The 21,290-nt window shown below is 42.9% G+C and overlaps 1 protein-coding gene across 1 annotated transcript in view; it reads right to left on the bottom strand.

Moving 5' to 3' along the window:
- Positions 1-13,614: 13,614 nt before the first annotated feature.
- The window catches only part of hcn4 (hyperpolarization activated cyclic nucleotide-gated potassium channel 4), a 68,237-nt gene continuing 60,561 nt past the window's right edge, over positions 13,615-21,290 (bottom strand). The window contains exons 7-8 of the mRNA XM_053421065.1: positions 17,654-17,818; positions 13,615-15,869 (exon numbers count right to left, since the gene is read on the bottom strand). Of these exons, the coding sequence (XP_053277040.1) occupies positions 13,615-15,869; positions 17,654-17,818 (2,420 nt within the window). The remainder of the gene's footprint in view (positions 15,870-17,653; positions 17,819-21,290) is intronic.

The following is a 21,290-nucleotide window of genomic DNA, read 5'->3' on the forward strand; positions in this document are numbered from 1 at the left end:
AAATCATGTACATATTGCAAATAAAAGTGATTCCCTGTGAAACACCTAAGGAGGAAACATCAAAGGTGCGATAGCTCAGAAGGATCTTCTCCAGCTAATGAAAGTGAGTCATCCCCCATACAAATTAGCATCTGCTTCCTTTGTGTTATGTAAAGACTCTATAGACTCCATGAAACATGTTTCACACACATGGCTGCTGGAGCCGAGACAGACATATTGATCAGGTGCATTAGACCAAGCAGTTCAGGAAAAACTAAGAGTGTTTCCTGTAAATACTTAGCAGCAGAATCATTTCAGCACAAACCCTGATATTGCCTGTGTTTACATTAAAGTGACAAAGCTCTCTTGTTGGATTTATGTCTCTGTCAGTTTGGAGTAATGTGATATTGTTGTAGGTCCATTAAGTCAGCACAGGCAGCAGGATGTGGTTCAGTGTGTCAACAAAAGGATTCTTCTGTTTGTTTCGTCTTTCTTATAGATTGTCACCAATGGTCTCTTCCAATAATGACCACATTCATTATCCAACAGTAACCGAGTTTTTTGTTTAAAATTGATGAAGCTGCTGTAGCCTTAAAAGGGAAATCCAATATTTACAGGTTTGTCTGGCTATAAATATGACAACTGACAAGGCCTCAGCAGCAGTGTTCTTTCCGTGAAGAACACTCCTGTATGTTTGGGCTTTCACATTGCCTACCCAAAACACACTAGACTAAAGACAAAGACTGAAATAACAAGTGTCTCCTTTAGAAAGTAGATACACATGTGACAGCATCATGGGGTAACATTCAGAGCTGTGAAGTCACTGATGGGGCCGGATGTTTCCCCAAAGATGTAATCAATATCGAATGATTATGTGTAAACAATCAGAGTCAGATATGTCCCTCATGTGTGGTCTAAATAGTCTGCCGTCATTAACATGGTCATGGTTATGACTGTGGACTACTTATCACTCTGTGTTTCCATCTGTGTTTCATTCTATGTTTAGATTACTGTTTTCTTCCTCTGCTGTTTCTTGTTTTATATTGTAGTTTCTGCTCCTTGGGTTTTCCATCTTGACTTCCTGTCATTGTCCTGTTTCCCGCCCTTGTGATCGTCTGCACCGGTCCTCATGTGTTCCACCTGTGTCCAATTACTCCTGCATTCCCCGTGTCTATAAGTCTCGGTGCTTCCCTTTGTCCTTGATGGTTCGTTGTCATTCATGGTTGCCTTTCCTCAGCGTCATCACCCTCTCCCCTTCACTCGTAAGTTCCTAGTGTTTTGTCAGTTTGATCTATATTTTTCACTTTTTCATATCTTTTTCTAATTGTTGTTTCTTTTTTTGTTAATTTTAAATAAATGAAACTTGTTTTGTATTTTCCTCAGTTTTTACAGTATATTCTCTCTGTGTTGTCAGGAGCCTGACAGAAATGGACGATCTGTGCAGTGCTGACAGGCAGAGGGAGGGAATGGCAGCATCACCAATTGCCTGAATGATCTGCACATCTCCTGGAGCCGTATGTAACTTGATTCTATCTGAAGTCATATTGGCAAAAGCGCAGACTTCAAAGTGCCCTTTGGAACAGCCGCCAAAAAGAGGATCGGAAGTGGTCAATAATTAAGACTGTATTAGCCATTGTGTTGAATTAAATTAATTTAGCTGGAGGTCTCCCTCCCCAGCCCACCTCTCATTCTTCTGTCTCCTCTCCGCCGTCGCCCTGAACGGCCCCCTCTTTGTGAATGTGCTGCTGATTGTTCACCTCTCCTCTGAGCGTTTCAGCATTAGAGCCATTTCTGGCTCTAAAGCGCACCAGGGATATTTGGTGACAATTTTTATGTCCTATAATAAGAAAAGAAATATTTCAGTGAAAAGACCTTTCAGGCTGACATTGTACTAAGATCTTATCCATTTCACTCAGTGCTGGTATTTGTAACAACTCTCCTGGGCCTTATGAGGAGCATGATTGAAATGTTTTCAACGTGTGTCCCATCTGCTAGCTGGTTGATAAGCAGCATTTTATTTATAAAATTAGCGTGTGCAGCAGAGAACAATGTCTTTAATACACATTCAATCGAGTAAACCTGATAAAAAAGGAAATTTTCACCCACATGTTCGATATTGTAAACCGAGGCTCTCTCACTTTGCTGTCATGCCAAATTAGGGTTTCATGTTTCCATTACTGCCGATCGGCGCTGGAGCTGATGAAAACCCACGTCTACAGCATTTGACCAGGGAGTGAGATCTCATTGTTTCCATTCCTATTGCACACAAAAGACAGACGTGAGTGGTCCTTAGTGGGTTTTTGACCAGCTGAAAAGATGGGCAGGCAGGAATGCCTGCACGTTTGTTTGTTTTCAGAAGACTGAAGATGTAATTGGGCGCCTCTCACCTCCTGCCTTAGTATTTAGTATGTATCTGTACTTAGGATTTTCTCCAATCACATTAGGTATGCGCTTTTCAAATCCATTCCATGAATAGGCTACTTTTCTTTTCGCCCACTCCCACCAGTGGCGAAGACATTCATTCGCAGTTGGGATGAAGCACGGAGGTCAGCAGGGGCCAGCTTGACATTCAGAGCTTTGGCTGGCTGACTCGAAAATGTCTCCCCCCCCCCAAGAGCGACTCTGCTCCAAGGACTGGCTCTTCTGCAAAATTATAATTACGGGAGTCAGTAATGACACTTCGAACTATCTTAATTATTCTGAACAATGGCTCATCCTGCACTGGTGTAATTAAGCCTTTGTAGATGCATATGGCCGAGGATAATTTCATCCTGGCTGCCTCAGCCCCGTCATGGCAGACATCCTCATGATTTTTTCTCAAATATATGCTGCTGCTAATATTTATTTGCTTTTCGGAGCCAAATACGATAACAGACTTTTTTCTTCTTCTGATCTCGCTGAAGGCCTGAAGCGGGGCCGTGGCAGGAACACAAGCCTACCAGGACAGCCAATCAAGATGCTCCACTCTGAGGCTCAGCTATGGTTTAGTACAAGGACACTTACTGTCAAAATCTAAACCCGCATGATTTATGATATGGCCGGCGCAGCCTGCTTTCTCTGCTCAGTTCAAAGGAAGAGTCTGGCTGCAAAATGTTCAAGGGCACGGGCTAATATGATAAACAGGGAACAGAGGCTGAGGGGGCTGGGGGTGGAGGTAGGAGCCTCCTTCTGCTCTTCCTATGGTTTACCCTCACCCCGTGAAAAAAAAGAAAGAAAGTGGAATGGTGAGACACGCGTCTTCGAAGCCAAGAGGCATATGGGGAAGGGAGATCTTTTCCTCCATCAGCTCTCTCTCTGGAGGAAAGGATGGGGGAGGAGAAGGGGGAGGAAGTGTAGGAGGATGATATTGCTGGGATCACCAGTCATGGAGGATTATATTTCTAAAAATAAGAAAATGGTATTTTCCTCTCTTTCAAATGAGTTCCTCTGGGTTTTGTTTTTTTATTATTTTTAGACTATTTTACAGAGTTTTTATGAAAAATGCAGGATTCATCCACTGGCCTGAACTATACAGCATGCTAATATATTGGAATATATTCGGTTTGGAGAGAAATCTATGTCGGCTTACCATTCAGCATTTCACTGAACATCACTCATTTAAATTAAAACCCCAAAATAACCACTGGAAATACTTTGCTCTTGTAAGCAGAGCATGGTTCACATTTTGAAAATGGAGGATATCGCATTTTTGGAATGAAGCGGTGCAATTCAATCTCAAGGACCAATTCAATAAACGGTATTTAAAACGTTTTAGGAGCATTGCAAGATTGAGACTTTAATCCTTTCCTCGTCAGAAGTAAAGTCAGCTAACTGTATCAGGCTCTGGGGGGGTTGCCTGGAGGGGGGATTGGCTTCGCTCAGAAAGCGACATTTAGGACAGACTGTTAGCAGATGGCAGGGTGACAACTCGAGCTGCTGGTTCATGTGCTGACATATCACAGTGGGGTCACAGCTCAAGGCGGCACATCATCACATCAAAGTCTGTCTCTCTCTGTTCAGATTAACACTCACAGATGACCTGGAAACAACCAGAGAAGGTCAGAGTCGGTATCATGTGTTTTACTGTAAAGCATATCATGAGCACTATATAAGTGGACTTAGATCCCGTCTTCATATAATACTTCCAACACCACAATTTAAAAACGTATAATACTATTTATTATCAACGAATTTTGCCGCACCAAAATAACTTGTTCCGCTTTGACTAACGTATTATTACCTCACCCCTGTTTGTTTGTTTCTTGGTTGGTCTATTTGTGTGTAAACAAGAGCAGTTTACCAGAAAACTTGTGTGTCAGGGAGGAACCCATTATTTCTGCTGCAGATCTAGATCAGAGGGCAATCGATTTTTTTGTATCCCTTTCTTTAACACTGATTTCTTCAACATTTTTGTTAATTACTCACAGATTGCTATGAGTTTGTGAAATTCACAGATCTAAAAATAGATAATTATACACCACTGGTTCCCATTCTCTGGATTTAAAAAAGGTTCACAAAATAAATTTCATATTGAGTCTCATTCACACACCAATGGCCATTTGGAGATTCAACATCTTGCCCAAGGGCACTTTGGAGTTCGACTTTGTGGCCACAAACTTATTTAAATGAGTTATAGGTTTTGAGGGGATTCATATCCTGATTGTTTCTGGATAACTTGATCACACTTGGTGTTACTTCATGTCTCCAATGTCCATGTTGAGATCTGATCTCCCTTATTCCATCCTCCTCCTCGTTGGAGCAGGTCCACGAGTCTTGAACAACGTGAGGACAGAGAACTGTGTCCAATTGCAGTCCCATTTGCAAAAATACATTTGATTCCAGGTTACTTGAAGAGCAGGAAAAAAACATTTTAGACAGCTGGTTTTATTTTTATTTTTTACTTGAACATTGTATTGTAACTTTGTTTATTAAAAATCCTGAACAGAAAAGAAACTCCCTTCGACAGACAAATGAAGAGTAGAAAGAACAATATTTCCCACTGAAACTTTCCTCAATCTCTAAGTAGGGCACATATGGTCCATTTCTGACCATCCTGATTTCTGCCAGGGAGAGAGAACAAGAGAGCAGAGGGCAGGACATTTTTGGGGGGTGAGGGGGTGGCGGTGGAAGAGGCGGAGAGGGGACATCGGGTTGGCAACCTGTGGCCATCTTTCTGATGTTATCCATGCGTATGCTTTCATGAACTTAATCCCAGGAGGCACACAAATACGCAGAGTCACCCACGTGCATGGACGGCCACGTACACACCGACACAAAAAAATAAACTTTCAGCCATGCGCATCATAAGCTGGAGCACTGCAAATTTGGCATTTGGACAATATTTGTGAACAAACTGGCAGATGTCAAAAGGCTTTGATGGCAGGGCTTTACAGGGAAAAAGCACTAATACCAAAAAAAACCTGGATGTGCTGTAGTTACTGTGTGTTTGTGAGTGCTCTGGGCCGTGTGCTGCCAAAAAACATAGTGCCAGGCCTGCATGCTGTGAGCGTGAGAAGATCTGCAAAGTAAAAGCTTAAAAAACGAATAAATATAACAGGTCTGTAAAACAAGGGGAAATCAAAAAAAGTGGACGTTGGAAACCTGATAATTGCAGTTATGGCACTGAGTTTATATAACAACTCTTCTTTCGATCCAATGTGACGCTGCAGGACTCATGTTTCACCCGCTGGTTGAAAAAAATCCACCCAAATCCCCATGTCCCGACTGAATTATTTTAATTTATGTTCAAATTGAAGCATTCGTTTTTTTTCTCCCACTTCCAGCACAGGTGTCAAGTCGAGTGTCAAACTCTCTGGGAGACGAGACAAAACCTCACATATACAATGCTTTGACTCAAAGGCCTGTGGGGTAATGGTGGGATTAATTACTGTTGAGTGTGACCTAAGGAGAACTAGAGCAGATTATCCCAGATGCTGCAGAGGAAGGCATTAGCGCTGGTTGTCCCTCTATGGCAGCGGAAAGACAGCCCCCATCCCAACCGAGCGACGGTGTCACCACCACCTCACTGATCTGGCCCCTTGCACAAAACCGTGCAGAGACAGCATAGAGGAGGCTCACGTGGCAGCAGTGGTCATGCACCGTTTACACCACACTCCTATAAGCCAGCTCCTCGCAGCCCACAGCAAGCAGGCATCAGAGGAGGAGAATAATGTGTAATTACAATAGACAATCTAAAACAAAGCCCTTCACTTTCAATGAGTTCTCTTGGAGAAGGGAAGGTTACCTCAAGGGGGAATTCTAATGAAGCAGATGGCTGAGTGCCCACAGGGGCAGACGCAGAGTGTCCTCCTTTTTACAGTCTGCCAACATTTCCAGCATTCTGAGGAGCCTCACCTGTCTCTTGACCGCTCTTTGTCTGCATCTGTGAGTCATTGTGTGTGCACGCCAAAAAGGCTTTCGCTTATAGTGACATATATCACATGGTGGAGGAAAAGAAAAACCTCACAGGTCCGCCCCTTTCCAGCAGCTGGCTGCAAACCTGTGCACACAGGTAGACAAAAACGTGCAATAATAAAAAGTGTCAGAGTGGTGATAATGATCCATCCACCTATCATCTACTCCACCTATTCTCTTAAGGGTCACAGGGGGCTGGAGCCAAGTCCAGCTGACATTGGGTGAGAGGCGAGGTTCACCTGGACAGGTTGAGTATCACAGGGCCAACATACACAGACACACAACCCTTCCCCCTCACATTCAAAGCTACAGTTAATTAATTGCCTTCAATGGACCTAATCCCAAACTATATGTCTTTTACTGTGGGAGGAAGAAGGAGTATTGTAGAGATGCCCTTTTTTCTAATTTTTTAAATACTTAATTTAACCAGGAAGGTCCCATTGATAATATTTCTTATACCAGAAGGTCAATAAATTAAAATTAAGTAAATTAAATAAAGAAGTTTCGTATATAAATACAAGCAGGGACAAATAACACAAATAAAATACAAATAGCAGAGAACACAACCAGGAAAACACATGTAAAACAATGACATTCTGTGACGTTCTATGCAAACTGAATTTAAAAGATATTTCAAAATAACATGGACTGACCGATTTTTCAGCAGCGGCTGCAGGTTGGGTTCCGACTCGGCTCTTTGCTTCATGATTTTCTCTTATACTCTCAGATTTCTTAGAGGCCATAGTGCCTAAAAAATTAAAATGTCAAGAGGGTCATGACTTCCACATTAGAATGTCATTTCATAGTGACGTCATGATGTCATTCTTATGAAATTACTATAAGTATGTGTCTCTGGTCCAATAGGTTGCATAAAAAAGAATTTTAGAAATTCGCATGACTTGATTTTCTGATCTCACACACACACAACCACCCACAGAATATCGGAACTTTGCAATACACCAACCTTTTGATGTGTGATTGAGTGACGGCTTTATGTGATTCACACAACAGAGAGAGAACAAACACCTCATGTTCCTTATAATTTATTCTATACCGTTTTATTTCATCCAGTATGTGTGCTTTTCGACAATTCATTTTTTTGCCTCCCTCCTCTCACAACCCCACAAAATATCAGCCATGGCTACTGTGTGTGTGTCTGTTTGTGTGAGGCTGTCCTGTGGGTCAGCACAATGTCCCGTAGGTACACGTCCAGTCACACCATACCTGTACAGTTCCCTTATTGCTTTTTTCCCCATAGATCCCATGTTAAATGCAGAAAAAATAGATATCCATTGATCGATAGCAAACCGGTCCAAATATTGTCCTCCCTAAAAGGATGTGTGTCCTTGTAAGAAGTGTCGGGCCAGTCGCGGCCTTGATGAAACAAAAAGAGGTTGAGCCTTCACGTACAAAGTCTTGGTCTTGGATGTCCCACTCCTGCACCAATGTCCCACTGTCCACCAATGTAGACAGAATATACAATGAAAATTACATGTTTATTACAAATCATGGACATGAATTCTACACACACAATTTAGTGAACATTGCTTAGTGATTATCTGATATGATGATGACATCACGTATTAAGAGAGTCTAAAATAAATATATAAATATAAATAGGTCCTATGGAAATATATAAATCTTTATAAGTAAGTATCATGTCGACATTATGTTTCCCGACCTCAGATTAGCTGGGATTACAGCACATACAAATGAAAGACAACTTTAATAAATAGGATTTTTTTTCCAGTAAACCCTTATCTCTCCAAAAAAAACATTGAATGAATGTGCAATAAAGGATAGACCCATCAGCTGCAATCAATAGAGAAACAACTACACCTTTTGATTTCAGATACGAGTCAGAGCGTTTCAAACTGATATTTGTTAGATTACTGAACATCTATATGAACATCTTGTAACGTAGCACGATTGAGTGACTTTGTATTGACAGCTACAAACCGAGACACCTGCCTGTGAGCCGCACAGGGCCCTCAACCTAAATGATCTCTGGACGACACAGTGCACGCACCCCACTGTCGCATAGTTTCCTCAATCTGGGTCACATCCAGGTTTCACTGGCCAGCAGCCCACTTTGTGGTCAAAGTGACATTGGTGTCATGTTATTCCATCCAGGAGCAGCAAGCAAAGGAGGTCAGTGGTATTAGATGCTATGATAAGCAGAACCTTTCGCCACTTATAGCAATTTTTACATCGCATCCAGTCACTGTGAGGTAACACCTGACTCCTGTGCTTGCGTACGAAATAAATTGAGTGTTTGTGGGAGGGTAGGGCGAGTATGTTGTCATGAATCGGTAACGAGGGTCTCGGGGGGGGGGGGGGGGAGAGAGAGAATGGGACGACACACATGCCTTAGCCTCCCTAGAGAAATGGCAGGTTCGATTTCGGCGCTGCTGCATCTGATCCTCAATCACAGCAAATGATTTCATTAGTGTGCATCGCTGATTCACCGACACATATTCACGGGCGAGCGGGGCGTATGGGGGGGGGGGGCTGAGATTAGGCGGCGAAATTGGAGATGCACCAAACAGAATCATAGAATGCTGTGTTAGAGGAACAACCGCGGAATGGAAATAGTACAGAGGCGCCATGTGGAGCTCCATCAAAGCTCGGTGATGGGAATGTTGCACTGAAGAAACTTACAAACCTGCTGGCTGCTTGACAACAACCATTAGGACAGAGCCCAAAAAAAACAGGGCCGGAGCCAGGTATGGCCTCAGGCAGAGAAAACATTAATAACTTCTGTCAGACATCATGACTTTAGATTAATATGTCTTTTACCTCAAAATACACAAGTTTCAATTTCTCGACCTAGTTGACTTCATTAGACTCAATTAAACCCTAGCAACCATTTCATATTAAATGTACAACGTTGAACTGAAACAAATACACAGGATCAGAACACAGACATGTCGGATGCTTCCCCAGCGTTTCCTCTGAACTGATTTCAGAGTAGCCTTGCTCGCAGTGTTTGGACAGAATGCTGGCAGCTCCTGTGATCCCTCATCTCTTATTTTCCCTCTGTTGCTCTGGCAAAGCTGTTCTCTTCCCATGTTTCTGTGGGTGACACAGGGAGACGTATAGAAACTAGTTCCCTGTGTTAGCAAAGTGAGTCACAGTCGTTCTTTTCCCTTTATTCAGCTCTTTCAAACAACAATACAGTTCAAAGCCTCCTTATCTAATTCCCAGCTGATTCCTCCAACCCCCCCAAAAAAACAGGGTTACTTTGTAACGCTACAAATGCTACATTAGCAAATAGTTTGGAAGGAAGGAAATGGAAAATCTCCTTGAAGAATAAGCATCGCTGACAGGTGAAAGTCTCATGACCCTCAGGATTATGAAACCCTTTTCAGGTCAAAAGCATTTTTCCTTGTTCATTTAAACTGATCACTTTTGCAGAGATTCTTTCTATCATAAAAGACATAGACAGGACCTAACGCCAATTGTGTAACCGGCAGATTCCACAATCCGCCCCTCCCTAAGCCACTTATCTGTGATAATGGACCAGACGAAGTTCAGGCTAACTAATCAATCCCTGTGTAATGCTTATCTCTCCCTAAGCTCCAACCTGTACCTCCCCCTGTCCAACCCTCCTCAGACAGTGCCCGGCCCCGGTCATCCACCATTGCCATGCAGAGACAAAAAATGGTTCTAGGAAATAGCTTTCTCTCATATCCCTCCAATCAATACTGCAGTGACAAGCATCCTCTAGCACTAAGGAGCAATCATAATCAAGAGGACGACATGCCCGGGGTTCATCCAGGAACAAGTACCCCGCCAGCATGAGTACCCAATGGGGTGGCATGTTTGCCCGCCTACACCTTGTCTGACTAAATCATTCCCTCAGTGCATCGATGTCTTCTCACATCTCCACTTACGTCTCACAGATTGGCTTCAGACAGCTCTGACTCTACACGTCTACATGGTCATCTAGTGAGGAGAAAATAGGGAACATTTCCTGATTTGCAAGGCGACACAGCCTCAGTGCAGTGCGAGGCTGGCAGGTACAGGAAGACCGAGAGTTAAACACCTAGGCTGTGCACAGACAATCAGTATTCTCGGGGTACAACACTTTCCTCTTCTCACTTTCCATCACAGAGCTCTGTCCCTCCCACCCCTCTGGCCCTCTGGTGGTGATCTGAAGGGTCCCGGGGTTTCTAACATGAGGCGTGAGGCCAACTTAAAATGTATCTTAGAGCCTTTCAGATGGTAGATTGTTCTAATGCAAAAAATTTCGAACGATAAACCAAATAAGTCGAACTCTTCCTCTAACTTGGCCCGTCTATGAAAATTCACTCACTTCACATAACACTTCTGGAGTCTCAGGGGTAAACTTTGTTAGAGCAGAATCCAATACAATTGAAGTCAATGGTGACCTAGACTTCAGACGTAATAACAAACAATAGAAAAAACACAACATGCCTCCATACTGATCGTGTGGTGTAATCCGAGTGTTCGCGAGCCCCGACATTCAAATTCTACTTGAAACTAGGTCATTTACTTAATGTTTAAACCTAAATGTCTCTGATATCTTCCTATAGTTGGCCACACGGACCCACGGATGTGCTAACTTTCGCTAGCTTAGCCACTTCCGGTGGACCTTTTGGCTTAAAACACTGTAAATGACCTGGTTTTGAGTCATATTTGAATGTCAGGTCTTGCAGACACCACATGAGTAGGTTATCATTGACTTCAGTTGTATTGGATTCTGACTCCACTTGCTTATAATTGTTTTAATTACATTTTATATTCCCTGAAATTCTGGGCTGTTTTTTTTGTTGTTGTTATTTTTTAAATGATCCCGACATCAGATAATGACATTGACATTTGGCCAGTAACCAAAAAAAATGGTAGGCATATTGCATTACAATTCTAATCATCATCATTACACATCAACAACAGTGTTGCTGAAAACACAATTGGAAATGGATTGTAAACATTTTTAAATATGTAATGTTCTTAAATAATTGAACATAAAATCGCTTATTATATAATTGGTGTATGAGCTATTGGGCAGATAAGCTGGCCTGGGTGGTGTGAATGCAACAAGAAAGTGGAAAATCTCTCGGCCATTCATTTGCTTGCTAATAAATCCAGTCAAATATATTTTTAATAAGATTTGTCGATAGAAAATGGGAGTTTTAAGTTTTTTTTTTACAGGAGCAGTCACTGTATGCTCTTGTAATGGTGTGCATGTCTGTAAATGTGCATGCCTGCAGGTGGGTGACATGTCGTGTGTATTGCTATACATTATTACAGGGACTTCGGGGAACTGTAATGAGGGGGAGAGAGTGGTCACTGTGCACCTCTGCACGCGTCTCCGTGATAGCCTGTTCGGGTCAAGGGATTACAGACTTGTCTTGTTAAATTAGGCTGCTGTAGCTGAGTGCTGTGACTGAGTTAGGGACTCAGCTGTCTCCTAGTGGAACCTGGGTCTGTCTCCGTGATGAGCTACAGAAAAACATGTGGAGGCATATCACTACTCCTCCTCTCCTTTAGAAGTCAAGTGATACCTTATTCTCCTGTGCGTGCACTTTTCTTGACGGTGTCACCAGAATTTTGATGAATACACATGCATGAACACATGAAGGGCATTTTCTTGTCTCATCTTTCATCCATGACTCCAAATGGTCAAATGCCATCTATCATATGTTTGCTCCTTGCATATAAATGCATTATTACCTGCAGCAACATAAGCGCAACAGAGGTCTGATTTTGAATAATGGGGTTTCCATTAGCAGCGGCACAGTAGTAGTATGCTATGGAGCATCTACAGTTAGTGGTAGGGGTAAGAGGCCACCCACCGAGTCACATATCCAGATTGCTTTAAAACTGTTTTGTCGGTAGTGTCCCTGTATCTTGCTAAAGGACACTTTGGCTGCTGATGAAAACGTTGGACCAATGACATTTGAAGATCTGGAAGTGTCTTTACCCAATGGGGCAAAGTGCCTTCAGCGCTACCATAGTTACAGTTCTTCCTTTTAGCAACCCAAAATGTACATACATTCAACATCTCAGACGCAATACTACCCTTCAGTGAGGACACATGTCTATGTTGAATTGACCATATACTGTAGCAGTTACAGGACAAGATGTGATGGACTTTCTTTGACATTGCAGTTTGTGTAGTGTGTTTGCTGAATGGCAAAAAGGCTAGTTTTGGGGCTATTTTATATTTCAGTGGGTTTTGAAAGCTACAACAAACCACATGTGGTCAACGGAAGATGTTGAGTGAAAAAGAAAAAAATAACCTTTTGATGATCAGGGGAAAAGTCTTGACTGAATGTCCCAATGACACACTTTTTTTCTCTCACCAAAACTCACACATTAACAGTTGCACAGTCAGGAAGAAAAACAACATATGCTTTCTACACACAATGGTGGCATGAGCTTGGAAGACAATATGAGATCGTTAGGACTTGGTTGACGACTCTGCAGAAAGCCAGTTGTTCACATGCTGTTATGTCTGAATATTACGATTGAGGGTATTTCACCGAACCCCTCTCGCCCTGCTTCAAAAAACGGTATTTTTATGATAAACTGGTATAAAATAATGATCGATGGGCCAAGAGGAGGTGAATTATTACCCTAAAGGAAAAGTATTTTTGGTTTCCTAACGTCTCTTCTCCATCTCCCATAAGATTTTGAAATGTTTATACAGAGGATAAATAAGTACAATCTAATATATACATTTAAGGATCAACAATATGTGATCCTAAATGAGATGGTACAAGAGTCAGCCTGTCTTGAAGCATGTTGTTTTATCTAAAAATGTAGATCATTTTTTGAAACACATAAAAAGCCTTTACACATGCAGGTATTAGTGCATAGGTTCCTGCAGAAAAAAAAGTACTATTGTGTAGTCCATTGAATTACCTTTCCAAACATCAAAAGATGAATTTGGCATAGTTATAGAAAGAAAGAAATTAGATTATTTTTCACACCCTCCTAGTCCCTTGATTAACTTATCATTTAAATATATCTCTATCTATATACATTGTGTAGAAATAAAAAAAAAAAAGAGAACAAATCATAAAATAAATAACTATTCTAGAGCTCCAAGTTACCCAGTAAAGTCTCTTTCAAATCACAGTAAATTCAAGATCTTGGTAAAATGAGAGGTGGAACACAGTGAGGTCTAAAGACACAAAGAAAAGAGAGCCCACACATGGAGAGTTTGCATGTGATCTAGTTTTGAGGAGCACAGGAGGGTGTGATCAATCCTCACAAATTGGAAGGGAGTTTAGAGCGGACAGTTTGAGGTTCTAGATCAGATGAGTAGGTGGATGAGCCCCTCCGTAGAAGCAAGGCTGAGGAGGCCTCCGGGGACTGAGTCTGGTGAGGGTGCCCTGGAGACATCTGGATAGGAGGAGTCATGTGCCCTGGCACTGAGCTACAGGGTTTGGGCATAAGAGTGGGTGAGGAAAAGGGTGAGGGGTAATATCCAGTTTCCACCGAGGAGTGAGGAGATTGGTGGGCGAAGTACTGGGTAACTTCCTGGGGCAGAGATGGGTGTGAGCTGGATAAAAGCTTTAGGTCCTCAGAAAAGCGACCCAGTGGAGAATCTCTCCCTGTTGTTTGTGGCTGACTGGGAAGCTGTGAAGGGACAGATGACTGAGGCATCAGCAGCGAACTGTGGGATCCTGTGGTACTGGAGGGGTCACTGTAGTGGAAAGTTCTGCCAGCCACTGGGCTTTGAACAGTAGGGCTTGGTGCCCCTGGGGTAAGGCAGGGGGAGGCGTTTGCTGAACCATACTGGGCCAGTGAGGCCAGGGCAGACCTCTCTAGGGATATCTGGTGTGGAAGAAAGCCAGACTGGAGGCCTGAAATGCTAAAATGGCTGAGGGAAGATGGGGAGCCCTCAGCAGGCTGCAGGCTGGACTGTCCTCTGCTGGAGGATGGGGAGCCTTGTGTAGGGGAATGGAAGAGGTTTAAGCCACTGGTAGTCCTGCCTCCCCCAGCAAACTGCTGCAGCGGAGTCACCTGAGGGGGCTTTGGAGGGGGCTGGCTATGGAGAAGCTGCCCTGGCATAGGGCTGGATGAGCCAGTAGATATAGGACTCTGACAACAGGAGGAACCAATATGTCCAGCTGTAATTCCAACAGAAGCCACTCCTCCAGGACTAGCTATAGCCTCTCCAATATGACCCCCTACTGCCCCTCCTGCTGCTCTGCCAATATGTCCTCCAATTACCCCTCCCCCTGTCCCACTCAACCCTCCTCCTGAATGGCTAGTTGATGTACTTGTTGATCCACTGGAAGCCTTTCTCAACGATCCACTAGGATTCCCTACCATTCCTATCGATCCACTAGATGTTCCACCAAATGATGCTCCAGTGGACGTCACTACAAATAATTCTCCAGTGGACCCTGGTACTGATCCGCCAGAAGCCCTTCCAACTGATCCTCTAGATAACCCTCCCATTGATCTCCTGGCTGCATCACCTATTGGCCCACAAGCAATGCCCCCTACTGACCCACCTGATGCTCCACCTGCTAACCTGCTATAAGCAGCACCCCCTGACCCATCAGAGATCCCTCCCAATGATTCCCCTGAGATACCTCCTACTGACCCACCATTAGCTCCTCCCAAACCAAAGTGCCCTTCAAGAGTAGATTCTGTTGTTCCAGTTACAAATTCCTCTCCAGCCCAAGGAAGGTCTCGTCCATTGGCGTCTTCCACAGAACCTCCTACCGCTCCACCTGTAGACCATCCTGTGGCACCACCACAGGCTCCAACTGCCCCTCCACTTATTCCTGACCCTGTGCTTCCACCTGTAGATCCCTGGTTGAAGAGGTTTGAAAGAGGTGGAGTGCTGGATCGAAAGGGCTGATGATGCTGTGGCTGTGGGTGCAGCTGGGCCATACTAGATGAGGGTGATCCAGTGGATGAGTAAGGTCCAAAAGGGAAGGCAGACACCCCTCCTCCACTTGAAGAAGATCCACCCCTACTAGGTCCTTGCTGGCCTGTGCTACCTGAAGCCTGTTGGCGAGAGCCAGTTGCCCCTGAAACTGCAGTATTTTGTTGGGCCTGAAAAGAGGCCAACAATGGCATGTCCACCTCAGTGTGCAGTTGAGCGGGTGTGCTAGAGGGGGATATCTTAGCAGAGCCAGGTGTTGTGGATGAAGGAACAAATGCATGGAACTTCTTGAATCGACTGGAAGGGTCCTTTAGGGACCCCAGAACAGAAACTGGAGGCCTGAAGAGTGTTGGCGGGAAGAGGGGATGGTGCGTCAGTGCAATGGCTACTGAAGTGGTGGCGGCTGCTGCTTGGAGAGGGGCCTGGATGAGGGGGGCCCAGATGACAGGAGTTGGCGAGGGAGGCGTCTGGGGTGGAGCATTCTGCATGAGGTGGGCGCAGTGCGCCATGTCCCTATCATGCTGCACAATCTGCTGTATGATCTCATTCTCCTGGTAGTTGAGTACACCAGAGCTGAGGTCGTTTTGAACCTTATGCTGCAGGATGGAGTTTTTCTTGCCTTTAAAAGCACACGGAGAAAAAAACAGACACAAAGTGACAGGTTAGATAAAAGACAGATAAAAAGAGCAGGAGCATAAATCTCCTTGGCAGTTAGAACCAGGTTGACGTATTGGTGTACTCGAATAAGCACCCTATTTTCCAGCAACCCTTTCTAATATAGCATCCTCACACACAAAGACAGAAAATAAAGCAAATAAATATATATGAAAATCACAAGTGGGAAAAGGGAGGAAAATATTTTTCAGAAAGAGACAGAGGGATGGAGTAGAAGGCAAAGACAAAGCATGAAAGAGCACAGAGTAAGAGAAACAACAATAGATACAGTAACTACCCAGAGACAGACGTTCAGAATGCCTGACAGCCTAAGGTGTAGGCAATGTTTGTTTAAATAGCTGTTACTGTGATTCCCTCGGTAACAGAGACAAAACATAAAGAAAACATTGTCCCACAAGGTGCAGGTTCAGCCTGGGATAGAGTGTAAACTGAGGAAATATAACAAGTCGGCATATATCTATGGATGTCATATTTTCTCTTTTGTTGTTGGTTGTTAATCTCAAAAGGGAAACATAAAAGAAAAAAAGAATCGAGGATCAACCTGAAACCATATTGCTATAAACTGCAACAGTTTCCTTGAAATAATCCATCATCAGGATACAGTTTCTTTTCGCAATTTTAAGAAATGCTTGCCCCTAATATCTTGTACTCCCTCATTTCCATTATTGGGGCACATGTACAGGAAAACCAAGTCCTCATGAGCTGTGCTCAAGGTCAAAGAGACAGGTTGGAGTTACATCATTATAACAGTCATACCAACTGCTAACAAACCTTCCAGAGAAATGTGTCCAACTTAGACCACAAAGTCCATTAGTCATTGTTGAATGGCCACATGAGCAGTGATGGGGTTAATTCACATGACTGCCATTTTCAATTTAGGCCATGAAACCTGAAGATATGTAAATACAATTAGGCCTGGATCAATCTCCCCATTTTCTCTTATGACTCGTGGCAGATTAGCAGAAGCATTGCTGTGAGCTATTGTACCTACTGTATATTGAGCTTGACCTCTGCACCACCTGACCCTTTATCACCTTCATTCCTCCAGTCAGATTGTGCACAGTCCATCAAGACAATAATGAATTTCAGTGCTTTGTGAGTGACTTTATAAAGGGAAGAGGTTTGTACATGAGCATGCTCGGCAGCATTGCAGTACGCAGGAGACCATCTCACAGAAGCACGCCTATCAGCCCACCACATCTTTTCAAAGCAGCCATTTTCTACAAAGAGACTCCCTAAAGCAATTCCTCTATCTTCCATTCTAAACATAGCTGAGGATAAAACAGAGCATGCAGTGATGGCTGAGTGATGATACGGGCGTGCCTTTCATTGTGAATTTTTCATCTGCTGAGCCTGGGAACAGGGATGGATAAGGAGAGAAAGTCTATTGTATATGTAGGGAAAGTCACGGAGGGATTTCAAAACCACAGCTCTATCAACATATTTAAATGAAGATGACTTTGAAAGTAATTTCAGGCGTTTTTTGCCCTATTCATTTCAGAATGCTGAGCTAAACACACCCTCGGAAAAGAAAACAAAGGTACAGTGATTGGTATTCTCCACTGGTTAAATCTACCCAGTCATATGGTGACTAGGTGAAATTATTAATAAAAAGCTTTTATTAAATGTAAATATAAATTATATTCTTGTATTCTTTATGTTCTCGACAGTTTACATCATATTAAAGATTTAAATCATACATCATCTTTTTAAAGATCATTTTCTTACCTATACGGTCCAATCTGTCTAGTGCAACCGTTTCAAAGGCCCTTCTCATCATAGGATACTCCTCCAGCACCTCATTGAAGTTGTCGACAGACAGTGAGTACAGGCGACAGTATGTGTCCGCTCGCACGCTGGCTGTCCTTCTACCCCGCGTCAGCAAACAAATCTCTGCAACAAAACACAAAAAAAGATAGGGTTATGTCATTGGGTTAAATCCAGAAGCCCACTTGTGTTTGAATCTTAAAATCAATGATACTGGTGATAAAACAATACATTTCTCTGTGACAGACAGATGCTCAAACATCAAGAGATAAAAACAGTTACATAATGCTCAGGAGTGTTGGAACAGGGCACGCAAACCCCGAGCTGAGAGGTGGTTCATTGTACGGCCCCTCATAGTCACTTTTTCGTACTCACTACAAATCTCAAACAAATGTAAATTATGTCCTGGCCACATTTCCATCCACATATATTGGGGTACTGCTACTGCTGTGATCAACAAAAGATTTCACGCCTGGTACTTAATGAAAACAAAGTAACATAAGACCCACAATTTCCCCATAGCAAATAATAACACAAATACCTTTACCCCTTTCGACATGATCTAAAGTGTATGGTTGTATCTCTTTATTTTCTTCAGTATGACACAATAAAAAAAATATTTTTCAAATAGGTGAAATCTAGAGCAGTTTCATTTTTTTGCATTAAAAACAACAACTTTTCAGTAATCCATCGCAACAGAACTTAATGCCATTTTCAGAGCTTAGAGGCCTGCCAGCCCTCATGTCTGCACAGGAAAATAATGCTCCATTTAACAAGCTGCACTGCTGTACAGCTCTGTCACAGAGACATGGTGTGTGTGTGGCAGCACGTCGGCTATGCATGAACGTGTGTGTGAGTACACAGATGGATGTAAATGTACTATATATGTGCGTATGCATGCCAGTATTTTATTCATGAGAGCAGTATGGGAGAGGTGGTGGGGAAAATATAGGCTAGATCTTCTATATATACACACATTATGTCTAAAGTATATGAATATACTTAGATGAAGGTCATGTATATATATTGTATATATGTGTGTATTTATATGGACAGGGGTTAAGTGACAATGACGCATTTATTAACTCCTTTCTGTGTGTTTGTACACAACCCCTAATGTTTTTTCTCTTCAGCTTTCAGCTCATCCTCCACCCTCACTTCCTGTCTTCGCTATCACCCTCCTTCATTTCCATCTCTCTCTCTCACTCACACACACACACACACACACACACACACACACACACACACACACACACACACACACACACAGGGAATTCACTTTTCTACCTTCTGTCCCTTTAGCATACATCATATCAAATCTTTTTATCCAACTTATCTCCAGAAATCTCCTGGATGTTTGACCCTCTACCCTCACTGTCTTTCTCTAAATTGCCTTTTAATTCCGTTTAACCCTCCAAGACATTTTCCATTTACTGTAGAAAATGTGGATATTATGTCTATATTTCACAGGGGGCCGCCGCTTTAGGTACTATTTTACATAGTGTTTGTATTTCGGCACGATGACAGAGAAGAATATGATGTCATGAAGTTGGTCGTCAACTCAAAAAAATTCATGCAAAATATTCTACAACGCCAACATAGAGTACGGAGCATTCACGACAGTGACTCCATTGCATTAAATTGTACAGTACGCTGTACTCTTCTGGTCAGTGAGTATGAAATGGTTATGATTGTGCTCAATGGTTTGAAAATTGCGATTGGGTAACAGATAAAGAGTGTATGTATGAAGTGACAGGGCAGTGAAGGAGGAATATGCAGTGTGTATGAAGCATAAGAACAACATCATATGTAGTGTGCTCCTGTTTGTGAGTGCATGTGGGTGAGAGAGAGGGAGCGAGAGAGCGCATGGGTGAATGGACAATGCCTGGGTTAACTCAGAAAGCTGTGTGGATGTGATAGATAAAACCCAGTGCTCGCCTGCCTGTGTTTGTATGCACACTGCGTGTTGGCACATGTGTTTGTGTGTGCACACTCTTAAGTGTGTGCTGGAGGGGGCAGCCCTGGTTGTAGCTGTGCTGGGGGTCCATTTCCCGCAGCACTGCTCCAGTAATCCCCTCTGGAGAGGAGCATCTGTATTAAATCCTCTTGTACCGTGGCATTCTGGATGAAGCCAATACTGCCAAGATGAGGCGATGAGCTGCAGCGAGCTCTTTGGCCTCATCTAACTGTCTTTGCAGAAAGCAAGTGAAGCCCAAACACTTAGCAGTGCCATCTGAACGACAAGAGCAGAATGAGAAATAAAAAATCCATGGCCGGGTTTGGGTCTGGTGCAACCCGCCTGGAGGTACACAATAAGAGATTAGTGGACATCTCTGAGTGCAGAGGGGCTAAATGCAGGCGGCTGCTCTGAAGATCCACACTGTCCTGAATATCTGGTACTTAACATCAGTAGTCAAGAAAAATGTGGGTCCACATAAAGTGTATGTTGTTTTTCGTAAAAGTGCTAAACAAGCTTGTCACTGATTTGGTTCTCACCCTCTATGTTCTCACCAAGATTTGCTGGCTTCTTCCCTAACCCATACCACATCCTTGAGTGTAATGCTCATTGTAAAAAACAAGGATGAAATCATATTTCCATAGCTCCACATTATCAATTATATTATTGTTTAAACCATATGTTTATTGGATATTTATAATGTATGTAGTCCATATTTATTTGTGCAATACTTGTCACTCCACTCCATTATTCAAAATATAAAACGTGTCATCCTGCTGAGTGAAATGCAAACTTCTGTATACTTCACTGTTCAGTTCAAGACATTTTGTGGATGGTTTGAGACTTACATTCAATATATTTTTGTGAATGCTCTGCTCCCAGTGCTTATTCACATCTCCTCTGACTCAGTGAAGCGCTCCCCAAATCCTGCATGAAATCTCAGAATGGGCTTTGTCGGTGTAGCTCTCCCTGTATTCTATAAGATGTGCATGTTTTCTCCTCAAACCCAGCAGCCGCTTCTACAATCTTTCATTCCTGTGTGGACCTCAGTGACAAAGAGATGACTCATAAGCAGCCCAAAACTTTTGGCTTTTTTAGCTCAAATTAGCAAAGCTATAATACCAGCATGGTACAAGATAACCGGTGTACTGATATCTGGCTGAGAATGAATTGTGCTTTTGTACTTTCCTGTTCGGCTTTGAGTTCATCTGGCTCAGCAATGATATGTGCTCCTAAAACTGTGTTTAGAAAGTCAGTGAAGTAGACACAACACTGTCATATTGTCTAAAATGAAAACTCATCTTTATCATAGCCACGATGTGTTTCTCTTTCACATTTAAATGACAATGCAGTCATTTAATTTGAATAATAATAACACGTTATTTTAGCTCTGAGGAGGGAAGAGTAAAATGACAGTTTTTTTCTGGTACAGCCTTTATGACCTGGGCTCTTATTAGAAAGACTAGTGCTGTGCCTGTTCTAAACCGGCCTGTCTTGAATGGGCTGTTTTCTTGCCCTGTGTTAATGCTGGTTGCAGTTTTATTTCTGAAACTGAAAAAGTGACCTGCAGTAATTGAGCTGAAGAAATTTAAGACAGACTACAGGACTCAGTCTACAGAGCCCTGAAGCTGACGCGCAAAG

The sequence above is a fragment of the Pleuronectes platessa genome, chromosome 1, assembly GCF_947347685.1.
Source record: "Pleuronectes platessa chromosome 1, fPlePla1.1, whole genome shotgun sequence".
Lineage (NCBI taxonomy): Eukaryota > Metazoa > Chordata > Actinopteri > Pleuronectiformes > Pleuronectidae > Pleuronectes > Pleuronectes platessa.